Source organism: Trachinotus anak, unplaced genomic scaffold (assembly GCF_046630095.1).
Source record: "Trachinotus anak isolate AG129_WGS33_773 ecotype Australia unplaced genomic scaffold, CSIRO_AGI_Tana_v1 ptg000023l, whole genome shotgun sequence".
Lineage (NCBI taxonomy): Eukaryota > Metazoa > Chordata > Actinopteri > Carangiformes > Carangidae > Trachinotus > Trachinotus anak.
The window spans coordinates 4,982,789-4,995,263 of record NW_027273874.1 but is presented as its reverse complement, the minus strand read 5'-3'; the positions used below and the strand labels follow the sequence as shown (position 1 = coordinate 4,995,263).

The 12,475-nt window shown below is 38.2% G+C and overlaps 1 protein-coding gene across 1 annotated transcript; it reads right to left on the bottom strand.

The window, feature by feature from the left end:
• Positions 1-4,691: 4,691 nt before the first annotated feature.
• Positions 4,692-12,175, bottom strand: LOC139607098 (uncharacterized). Its single transcript, XM_071459717.1, has 11 exons — positions 12,017-12,175; positions 10,243-10,931; positions 9,771-9,962; positions 9,552-9,647; positions 8,428-8,560; positions 8,010-8,248; positions 7,592-7,783; positions 7,373-7,468; positions 6,232-6,364; positions 5,887-6,057; positions 4,692-5,674 (listed from the first exon to the last, which is right to left on the bottom strand). Exons 1-11 carry the CDS (start codon positions 12,036-12,038, stop codon positions 5,631-5,633), a joined length of 2,007 nt encoding a protein of 668 aa, XP_071315818.1. The 5' UTR covers positions 12,039-12,175; the 3' UTR covers positions 4,692-5,630.
• Between the last annotated feature and the right edge of the window lie 300 nt (positions 12,176-12,475).

Sequence of the window (12,475 nt, the reverse complement as noted above, 5' to 3'; positions counted from 1 at the left end):
ATAGGAGCTAAAGTGTCTGAGAATATTATTTCAAATTAAAAGTTAAATTTGAGATCCTGTGTTTGAGTTCACTCAGTAACAAGCATTTCCATAGTTATAGAGCCTTTTGAAACAATGTAATAGGCCACTTGGAATTTCTATCTGAGAGGAGAAACTTTGCATAATATGTATCATTTTGCCAGCAAAGGACTTGCATCACTTCTTAAAGAACATAAAATAATGTTTTTTTAATTTTCTTTACACTGCTACCATTGTGAGTCATGTGTTAATGGCATTCAGTAAATTTGCAGTGGAGAAATGTTTATATCACGGTGATGGAGAGCTTACTCTTTCCCCATGTATAAACATAAAGCCACATTTCAGTTTTGAGTTGCAATGACTCACAGTTTCTTTTATAGCTTCATTGCCCCATAATGGTGCCACATTGGTTGCTATAGCATTGCTAAATTTAACATTTATGGTTGGTGTGCAAACTGCTCTGAGTGAGGGAACAGAGTCAATTCAGAACGTCCACTGCAATAGCTCAACAGTGCCTCCCTGTGTTCAATGTGTCATACTGCAATAATGAAAAACTAGAGGGGGGCAGTGAGTTGAAATATTAGGAGATCTCTTTATTAAGTTGTTTATTTATTTTGTCAATTATTGGAAATGAATAAATAAATACAATAGATAAATCTCTACAATATTGTTTAGTAAAATACCCACTTGTTTCTGACTCAGGTACAGAGAACAATGGAGCAACTAGTCTACATGACTACAAGACTATATCTTTTATCTGATTGCTTATCAAAAATATAAAAAAAGAGTGATCACAAAAAAGTGTGGGTGAGGTGTATGGAAAAAAAAAAAAACGCCCATCAACTGTGAAATTACAAACACAAAGTGGCATCTTGGGCTTCAAAAGCATCTGACTCCTACTAAATGTTATATTGTTTGTTTATGTGAAAGAATTAAGAAATAGAATAGAATTTTTTTCAAAAATGATTGCACAGTTTGATAGAGGCTCAATCCACACACTTGGCAAAGTAACCTGGCAAGACGGACAAGAAGAACAACATAACTCTCCATCCAGCCCTGCCCTTGGGTGTGTTCATCCATCCTCCACTTTCAGCTTATATTATTAAGCGTTGTGATAACAATAATTGGTGACACTTGCAAACCCACAGGATTGTGACACACCTACTATAAGTTACCTTGTAATTTCATTAAGTGTAACTGCTCCTTCTGTGGATTCCTTCACAGTTCAACATTCTTGTGCCCATAACTGATCATTATCTCCATAATTATTTGCTCTGTTCGATCATTCACAATTAACTGTACTCAGTTCTATCAGACAGCTGAATTTACACTGCCCTGCACTAGCGGAATATGGAAACTGCTCCATTCTTTTCTGCCTCAAGGTCAGTCAGACAATTACAAACTAAATATGTAACTATATCACATTTGGTGTTGTGTTAATGCTAATTTGATTTGTTTTGATGTGTTGAACATTGCTATTGATAGTTCAGCTCCGAGGTCTTTTCCCACCAGCTTAAAAATAATAATGATATATTCAGCCTAGGAACTTAAAAGCGACATGTAAATCTTATAGCTGTATCTTATACTTTCTAAATTACCTGATAAAGAAAACATACAATATTGAGGGATGCATAATCAAATAATGTAAGTTTATACCTTTGCACAGTAAGTATAACAAAGATGAATTATGAATTTATTTTACATTTATTTTAATTTTACATTTAAGTTACTTGTGTGCATGTGTGAGTCCAATGCAGTACATTCACAATATGGGAGCAACCAAAAGATAAACATGGTGTACCACAGCAGATATCCAAAAAAAAAAAAAAAAAAAAAAAAGGCCATCCAAACAGTAGCTGATACCATTAAAGGAGTCTGGCATCTTTCTAACTTCACAAAAAGAGAAAGATCACTCTGTTCAAGGAACATTGGCCTTTATCTTGAGTCCACCTTCTCACATTTTTTAATCTTGAAGAAACTACATGATTTTGCCAAAGACTCAAGACAATATCCATACTCAGCCTTTGACAGTCTATATGTTGCAGTTGCACTTCTGTGTTTAACAGAGGGTTTCAATCCACAAGGTCATAAGGGCTAAAAAAAAAAATAGTCAACTTGTTATGTCAGGTTAACTTGTTCACACAGGTTAACACTGAGCACCTACTTGCTCATTCATACAAGTAAATATCAATGTCAGTGTAGAGTGCACGATCCCAGCTCTGCTCTTCCAGGCTGCAAAGGCTAGGCAGGTCCCAGAGGTGACATCTACAGTAGAGCAGAGTATCTGACCAGCAAAACCTCTCCCCCACCACCATCACAGTCCTGCCACACAGCAGCATGCTCATGGTGGGAGAAAGGGGGAGAAACAGGAGGACAAGAAGTGATAACTTCTGGCACTGTTTGATATGTTTTTTTCGTTGTTTGTTTTTTTTAAAACAGGCTTGACTTGAAATTTCGGTCGTCAGGGGAGTTTTGTTTCCACAATGAAAACATTGAAAGCCAGAGAGTGTGAGCACCATGGCCATGCAGCCAATGAGTCACTGGAATTGATCCACATTTGATCAAGACATAGTATCATTTTGTTTGGTATAGTCAGCTTTATAGTATAAGTCATACGTGTTGCTTTTATCTCTGTCTGACTTAAGAGATAGCAACACTTTCAGAAGCCAACAGTATTGGCACTTTTTTTTAGTTTAATAACCATCTATCAGACATATAGTTTCATGGCCATACCTGCCAGAGAAGCATAGGCTGCACATCTGTTTCATACAGTATCAAAATTTTAAAAGATCCTGGACTGGTCACATTGATGAAGCGACCCTCTGTGTCTGCACACTGGACAACGTGTGCTGACGTACCCTTTCTTGATGAACTTATCCCAAATCTGAAGGAAGGAGACATCATGGGGAAATGTGCCTATTTTGTTAAATAAATAAAAATTTGTTCGAAGTTGGACACATGGACATCTGTTGGTTGTAAACAAATCTTGCCTCTGCGTTTTGTTATTCCATTTTACAGCAATTAATTCCACTCCAAACAATTTGCCCACATGTCATCATTTCTTTACTACTTGTCATTTGCACTGTTTCCATAAATTGCTTTTTGTCTTACCATGCAATTATATTCAGCACTATCAAATTATTTAAATTGTCCTTAACAAATACATCCCCAAAACTCAGATAAGTGATGGAGGATGGAGACTAAATTTTCTTCAATATTTAATGGACTTTAATTGAGTAATATTGTATGCAACACCATCCAGTATATAATTTCCATGACATGAAAATAGACTTAAAGCTGATTGTTGCTGAGTGTCGCCTTCTTAAAATTAAATCTTGTTAAAAAATACTGTTTATTGAATGACCTCCTATCATTTTAAGCTGCCATAAAAAGATGCTTTTAAAGTGTAATAATTCCAAGAGTGTAACAAATATCTTATTATTGCCTATTATGAAAATAATATAATAGCTTTATCAACTTAACAGTAGCCTGTTTAAATTTGGGCATGAATGGAAAGGCTGAGCATTTTAGACATCAAAATTTATTCTGTGTCAGTTGGAGTGTGTGGTGTTAAAACAGAACAAATTTAACTCCCATATTGAAGGATGTAAAAAAACAGAAAATATAATAAATAAAAATCTGCCAACTCCCTGCATGGAGGGTTTCTCTATATTTACTTTCACAAACAAAAAACTTGTTAGGAAATCAACTAACTAATATGCAGACTTAAAAAAAAATTGTGGTTACAGTGATTTTATTTATGCTAAGCTTTAGACACATATTTGACAATAACTGTCCCTGTGAACTCTGAAATCATTGCTCCTTGTATTGTCTTGTGGTACAATATACAAAAGTTTTATCACATTGTATGTGGGAAAACAATTATTTCCCAAGACGTTTTAGAAATATACAATATTGTATTTATATATTCGAAAGTATCTGAAAAACCGCAGTAAGTGTCTTAAAATGACCTGTTTGGTTTGTATTTTTAATTAATTTTCAAATCTAAACCGCTGTCTGACATATGGAGTTATCTAGCTTACATGAAAAGGACCAACTGCGGCCGGCATCACCTTTACAAATGTGCGACATTAATGTTTAAATTACATATGTTAACTTATATTTTTTAACCAAATTTCACATAGTTTCACTCTAAATGTCTTTTCACCAGCATAACAGAAGAGCGTTTATGTATGTGTTAACAGCAACTAAGGTGGCTAACGTTGCTTAATATTAATTAAACCTATTGAGCCGAGCAGGTTAAGATATGACCAATGTTTGCTAAATATTCAGTCAGTTTATTGGGAACACCCAGCTAAAGCTAATCTAGTCTAATACAACAGTCCTGCAATAAATCCTGCCTTCATTAAGGTTATAATGTTTAGTATATGTTGAAATACAATCATTATACAGTTGAATTCACACTTTAACGCATTTTCAACACAAACTGCATCATTATAGCCCTCATGAAGGAGGGTTTATTGCTGGACTGTTGTATTAGACTGCATTTAGTTTAATTAGCTAGGTGTTCCTTATAAACTGCCAACTAGGTGTACTTGTATCAATGTATGACTGAACCTTAAGAGAGTCTTCCTAGAACATGGAGCCCAGAGTGACACAACTATTTACTCTTTTTCTGTCCATCAACAATAGGAGTACTTTCACATCACCAGTTTGCGCAAGATATTTATTTCAAAATAGTTTTAATAAAAACTCAATCATTACGCACTGTGCAAAATCACCAATATTTGGTATCATATGTAGCATTTTTTGTGTGCAATGGCTCATTTGCATGTGTAATTGCATACAAGCACATGTGAAAATATCAGCCAATGAAGGCTTCATCTTAAAAGTTATTGAATCATCGACAGTACATACATAAACATAAAAGAAAATAACACAACAACAACAACAACAACAACAACAACAATATGATGATAATAACAAGACCATTATACAAAAAGCACACAGCTGCCATTTTATGGCATGAGTGATGGGAGAGGAGAACAACATTGTTTCTTTGCATGTCCTGTGGGTATCAGCAGACACAACAAAACAATTTGATGGCTTCATTGGTAGACATCAGGACAGAGGTAACTGAGGGCTTTACAGGTAACTGGACCCCAAACCCAAAATTTGTAAAAAGCATGATGCTGCCAGAAGCCACTGGTTAACTTGATTTGGAACTGATGTTTGATTACTCTGAACAGTTCTAATTTTAATAGGGCTTCTCATTTCACAGATTCATTTACATCTGGGGCAGGGAGTCAGTGTATTTGCCTGCAATTTAGTATCTCATGGGATAAAAATCCAGCAGTCCTACTATTACAAAACAAAATGGATTACATATAACATTAAATAAATAACTTCAAAATGTATTCCCTTGTTTGTTTTTAGACTCTTTAACTAATGTGAAAACAGGCAGTGGGCTTTGGAAGAGTGACCACCCTCCATCAACACCTTCTACTTTTATCTTCGGTGAGTTGATACAAAATTCAGCTGATCCTAATAATCTGTGATGGACTCTGTAGAGCTTGTATTGAGTAGTACATATATGTATAAATTGGGAAGTTATGGTTTTCTGGTCTTGACTCGTGGGGGTTTCATTTTTCTCATAGCATGGCCAGGCTCAGCACACCCACAGAGATCAGCAGAACTGTAGGGGAGGATGGGAGAACAGAAGAACAATTATTAAACACTGTACAAAAACCTCTAAAGAAGATACTAATACTTCAGTTATCTATCTAACAAGACTAGGTCAAAATCTTGGATATGGCTAGACTGCGTATGCTCATTGATAAAGGACATAGCTGAAAACTATTGTGGAACTGCTATAAACAACAATAACCACTTATCTCTTATGCTTACCCTGCGTCAGTGATTGCTGGAACGTGATGGCGTGATCAGTGGTAGCGGGGGTGGCTGTGGTAGCATTGGCGGAGTTGGAGTTGAGTTGATTGGTGATGGTGGCATTAGGATTTGCCAGGTCTGCAACATTGCCCCTAAATCGGGGCTCGGGGCTTCCCAGTGCACCAGAAGCTGAGAGAACAAGCAAAAGACAGAAAAATCACTGATTTGTTTTTTGTTCCTTGAGAGAATATTAATATGTTATCTGTGATAGTCTCTGTGAAAGTGGATCTCAGTTGACTCTTGGAAGTGCATATGTCTGTGTGTGTATATGTGTGAATGTGTATCTTTAATATCTTAACTTACCGCTGTTGAAAGTTCCATTGGAAATTTGGATTGAAAGATCTGTTGTTCTAACTCTTCGGCTGGGTACAGTGGCAGCAAATGTACACTGGATTGTTGTTCCATTGACTCTGCCCCTCACAGAGTTCACGTTCAGCTGCAAAGAAAGTTTTACAGATGACACAAAGGCAATGAGTATTCAGTGGTGTGTTATTGTAACCAATATTTATACACCTGCAAGTGGCGATGGTTTGAATTAATGTTTGCCTTGATATTGCTTGAGCAGCAGGTTCAAAAGGGGCATGTGTGGCATTTTGTGCATAGTGATTGAACCATTAAAGATCCCCTATTGTATAAATTCAGATTTCCATGTCTTTCTTGATTATAAAGCAGGTCTAGGTTCTATATTAATACTGTGAAAGTATCAAAGCGCTCAGTCGACAGAGAAGTGCACACAGCCCATATTCAGAAACTGAACCTTAAAATGAGCTGTCAGGACTTCTGTAATTTTGTGATGTCACAACAAAGCAACCACCACCCTCAGCCATGCTGCAGGCCCAGCCCACCTAAACCCACCATCCAACCTTGCAGGATTTGGTTTCTATGAGTGTCTACGTGAAATTTGCTATATTTTTTTTGGTCACTCAGGAAACAGTCAGCCAATCAGAGGAGAGGCTCTGAGCCCGACCTGTCGTTACTAGAGTTCCAGGGAGAAGCCTGAGAGAGGGGATGTAAAACTACATTGAAATGATTTTGGTTCTTAAAACCACATACATATTTTCTTATAGAAATCAACACTTCAAATCAAACACAAGAAAAATGCAAAATGTGGGACCTTTAAATGTTAAGTCTCTGATCAGTATTTGACTTGACGAACCAAAAGAAAATTACATTGGAAGTACTGACATAGAAAGCAGGTTCATAATGAAATCTGATCAGCTGCCAGCTCATATCAATATTTTACACAAATTTGTAAATTATAGCACAGTGTTAGATGACATTAGATTATTTGTGTGTGTGTGTGTGTGTGTGTGTGTGTGTGTGTGTGTGCGTAGGTAGCATAAACATCATGGTAGACTGCAGGGAACATGGGCTCCAACAGACTAATAAATATACCCTCACCCAGCTCTTCCCACATCACTTCTCTGAGACGGGTAGAACTCACCTCTCTCTGAACCAGCGTCCCATTGTCGAGGACAGTGCTAAAGAATTGGACAACACCGTTGTTGTTTGCACAGACGTAGGTTGTGTCGTTATCTCCCTGTGGTGCAAAACCAGAAAAATAAAAAGTTTACACAGATGACTTTAAACAAACTATGTGATTGGCTCATGTTTAGACTTGATGGTACTTTCATCTTTGATCTAGTGTAAGAACTTGACGTACCAGTGTTGCGTCAAGTGACAGGGTGGCAGCAATGTAGCCCTCGGACTCTCCTGAGAGGCTAAATTCAAAATTTCCACCGCTCTGCTGTTTGGCAGCAAGAAAAAAACATGATCCTGTTGCGGAGGGGTTGCAGTCAGAGGGCTCAGCTGCACAGAGCTGCTCGGTCCCACATCCATCCCTAGAAACAGGCGTCTGCAAGGAAGATGAGAAAGATTTAAGTAATGTGCACTTCCAAATAGTTGAACTCCAGAGATGGGAAAAAAGTCATTGTTTTTAAGGTTAGTAAGTCACAAGTCATGACATTAAAGTCCAGAGTCAAGACCAACTGGTCCTGAGTCAAGTAAAATAAAACTGACTTTACTTAGTCCAGTTGTGTTCTGTTATAACTCATTATGTTCTGTTTTTTTCTGTCACTCACCTCAAGAGCTCCGACTGTGATGTTAGGAGTCAGTGGGGGAGCTGTTGTTACTGGTGCTGTAGTTGTCATGATCATTGTTGCATTTTCTGTTGACATGGTTGCTGCATTTGTTGTCATGGTTGGTGTTGCAGTTGTTGTAGTTGTATTGGAAATGCTGTTATTGATGGTGGCATTAGGATTTGCCAGGTCTGCAACATCGCCCCTAAATTGGGGCATGGGGCTTCCCAGTGCACCAGAAGCTGAGAGAACAAGCAAAAGACAGAAAAATCACTGATTTGTTTTTTGTTGCTTGGGAGAATATTAATATGTTATCTGTGATCGTCTCTGCAAAAGTGGATCTCAGTTGACTCATGAAAGTTCATATGATGTGTGTGTGTGTGTGTATGTGTGAATGTGTATCTTTAATATGTTAACTTACTGCTGTTGAAAGCTCCAGTGGAAATTGAGACTGCGAAACCTGTTGTTCTAACTCTTCGGCTGGGTACAGTGGCAGCAAATGTACACTGGATTGTTGTTCCATTGACTCTGCCCCTCACAGAGTTCACGTTCAGCTGCAAAGAAAGTTTTACAGATGATGCAAAGGCAATGAGTATTCAGTGGTCTGTTATTGTTACCAATATTTATACAGCTGCAAGTGGCGATGGTTTGAATTAATGTTTGCCTTGATATTGCTTGAGCAGCAGGTTCAAAAGGGGCATGTGTGGCATTTTGTGCATAGTGATTGAACCATTAAAGATCCCCTATTGTATAAATTCAGATTTCCATGTCTTTCTTGATTATAAAGTAGGTCTAGGTTCTATATTAATACTGTGAAAGTATCAAAGCGCTCAGTCGACAGAGAAGTGCACACAGCCCATATTCAGAAACTGAGCGTTAAAATGAGCTGTCAGGACTTCTGTAATTTTGTGATGTCACAACAAAGCAGCCACCACCCTCAGCCATGCTGCAGGCCCAGCCCACCTAAACCCACCATCCAACCTTGCAGGATTTGGTTTCTATGAGTGTCTACGTGAAATTTGCTATATTTTTTTTTGGTCACTCAGGAAACAGTCAGCCAATCAGAGGAGAGGCTCTGAGCCCAACCTGTCGTTACTAGAGTTCCAGGGAGAAGCCTGAGAGAGGGGATGTAAAACTACATTGAAATGATTTTGGTTCTTAAAACCATATACATATCTTCTTATAGAAATCAACACTTCAAATCAAACACAAGAAAAATGCAAAATGTGGGACCTTTAAATGTTAAGTCTCTGATCAGTATTTGACTTGACGAACCAAAAGAAAATTACATTGGAAGTACTGACATAGAAAGCAGGTTCATAAAGAAATCTGATCAGCTGCCAGCTCATATCAATATTTTACACAGATTTGTAAATTATAGCACAGTGTTAGATGACATTAGATTATTTGTGTGTGTGTGTGTGTGTGTGCGTAGGTAGCATAAACATCATGGTAGACTGCAGGGAACATGGGCTCCAACAGACTAATAAATATACCCCCACCCAGCTCTTCCCACATCACTTCTCTGAGACGGGTAGAACTCACCTCTCTCTGAACCAGCGTCCCATTGTCGAGGACAGTGCTAAAGAATTGGACAACACCGTTGTTGTTTGCACAGACGTAGGTTGTGTCGTTATCTCCCTGTGGTGCAAAACCAGAAAAATAAAAAGTTTACACAGATGACTTTAAACAAACTATGTGATTGGCTCATGTTTAGACTTGATGGTACTTTCATCTTTGATCTAGTGTAAGAACTTGACGTACCAGTGTTGCGTCAAGTGACAGGGTGGCAGCAATGTAGCCCTCGGACTCTCCTGAGAGGCTAAATTCAAAATTTCCACCGCTCTGCTGTTTGGCAGCGAGAAAAAAACATGATCCTGTTGTGGAGGGGTTGCAGTCAGAGGGCTCAGCTGCACAGAGCTGCTCGGTCCCACACCCATCCCTAGAAACAGGCGTCTGCAAGGAAGATGAGAAAGATTTAAGTAATGTGCACTTCCAAATAGTTGAACTCCAGAGATGGGAAAAAAGTCATTGTTTTTAAGGTTAGTAAGTCACAAGTCATGACATTAAAGTCCAGAGTCAAGACCAACTGGTCCTGAGCAAGTTCTAATCTTTATGTTTTAAGCCCTTTAGGCACCGAGTCATATGATCAGAGTCCACACATCTATTAAATGCCATCAGTAAAAGTGACTTTACTTCATCGAGTTCTGTTTTTTCTATTTGTGGCATCACTCACCTCAAGAGCTACCACTGTGGTGTTAGGAGTCAGTGGGGGAGCTGTTGTTACTGGTGGTGTGGTTGTCATGTTCATTGTTGCATTTTCTGTCGACATGGTTGTTGCATTTGTTGTCGTGGTTGGTTCTCCAGTTGTTGTCGACATGGTTATTGCAGTTGTTGTCGTGGTTGGTTCCCCAGTTGTTGTCGACATGGTTATTGCAGTTGTTGTCGTGGTTGGTTCCCCAGTTGTTGTCGACATGGTTGTTGCAGTTGTTGTCGTGGTTGGTTCCCCAGTTGTTGTCGACATGGTTTTTGCAGTTGTTGTTGTGGTTGGTTCTCCAGTTGTTGTCGACATGGTTGTTGCAGTTGTTGTTGAGGTTGGTGCTCCAGTCGTTGTCGTGGTTGGTACTGCAGTCGTTGTTGTGGTTGGTGCTGCAGTCGTTGTTGTGGTTGGTGCTGCAGTTGTTGTCGACATGGTTGTTGCGGTTGTTGTTGTGGTTGGTGCTGCAGTCGTTGTCATAGTTGGTGCTGCAGTCGTTGTCGTGGTTGGTGCTGCAGTTGTAGTCGTGGTTGGTGCTGCAGTTGTTGTCGACATGGTTGTTGCAGTTGTCATGGTTGGTGCTACAGTTGTTGTTTGACCATAGGTGTTCATAAACATGCAGGACTGCATCACAAACAGGATGGTGAGGAGCAGTCTCTTGTCCATGCCTGGAGTAAGGTGGGTGAAATTATTCAGTGAAACAATATAATGAGACACTTCAGCTATAGATAGTTGTGTGGCAATAGAGATTGTATCAGTTAAGCTCAGAGAACATATTGTGTGTTGTGGAGGAGAATATACTAAAGAAAAACCATATTTAATAGTCAAAAATTATGAACCATTACTGTATAGGGGAGGGGCGGTACCCTGGTTTTGTCGCCATCATAGTCACACATAGTTTGGTTTTAGCAGTCACCGAAGGTAAAGCTTCCTCCTACAACACCTGATGAACTGCTATGCCACACCCACAGGTTACGCACAGCAACAGGCTCATTTGAATTAATGTGACATGATGCAGAGCTGACTTAATGCAATGCATGCTAGACTTAAAACAAGGTGCGTTGGTTAGAAATTTTGACTGACTTTATCTTATCAAATTCCAGCACGAAAGCTGTAAAAACTGTTTAGTCTCGGAGTTTGTTATGGTGAAAGAAGTAATGCCTATTTACTTTATTTTATTTGCTTATACTTATTTATGACAATAAGTTCTGCGAACTGTGTAATCTCAAGACCAGGATGTTGTGCTATATCATTAAGGTGAGGATTTACTGTAATAAAACTGGTCAGTATGTAAACCAATAATATTTAACAAGAATGTATTTACATTAATGCAGGAAAGCACATCTAATCTGTGAATTAGCTTACAGTGTTTTTTGTGAATGCTGTTAATTGAGAAAGATTCAAATTATAATTTAGGAAATAAGATATAAATATGAAATTACACGATTCATATTGTTTACTTAATTATATGAAAATACTTATTATATCCTGAAGTTGCTATTAATAATGAAAGTGTCTAAAAACTATAATTGCCATTCATACGATTTATAGATTTTATACAATTATTTTGTTTGATTTATTTTTGAAAATAAATAGAAAAGAAAACCTTCAGGAACAAATAATTACAAATGTTGAATAAACATAGAGAAACATATATTGAATTGATTACATGTAAACTATATGGTATTCCTACAGAAGTCATTTAAGAATACATACTGTATTAATATCTTGCATAGAGATTGTTTTAGCCTACCTGTAGATCTTGTTGTCTTCATTTCAAAAGCAGTGTGAAACTGGGTTAATCAGCCAAAGGATGCACAGGTCTGCGTACTTATATTCTCAGGTGTGGTTTACAGGTAGTGATGTTCTTAGGCTCCCAGGTTAAGATGTGACACCTGTTCCCTCTGTGTCACTATTTAAACTAAAGGGGGTGGGAAGAGTCAAGGCATCAGGACCCAAAACCTCTGACATCATGGATGATGTTTCCTGAGGGTGGGGTGTGGAACAGGGGTTTAAGGGTGTGATGGAAACCACGCATGAATTTTGCAATGTCACTGCACATTTGACCCTGTCTGCGTGAGTTTATTTTCTAAATGCCTTACTTCCTTGATGGCTCACATAGCCTGTAACTAACGTGATTTCTGTGATAAGGAAGCTCTATGTTAACTGTCTTCCTGGATGGTTGTCTTATTTCATGTAATATTTCACATCT

Excerpts from the sequence above, each read along its gene's own strand:
- LOC139607098 (XM_071459717.1), bottom strand. The coding sequence starts at position 12,038 with ATGAAGACAACAAGATCTACAG. Across the intron at positions 9,648-9,770 it reads TGTCACTTGACGCAACACTG|GGAGATAACGACACAACCTA; the intron begins GTACGTCAAGTT and ends TTTGCACCACAG. Across the intron at positions 8,561-9,551 it reads GGACGCTGGTTCAGAGAGAG|CTGAACGTGAACTCTGTGAG; the intron begins GTGAGTTCTACC and ends CTTTCTTTGCAG.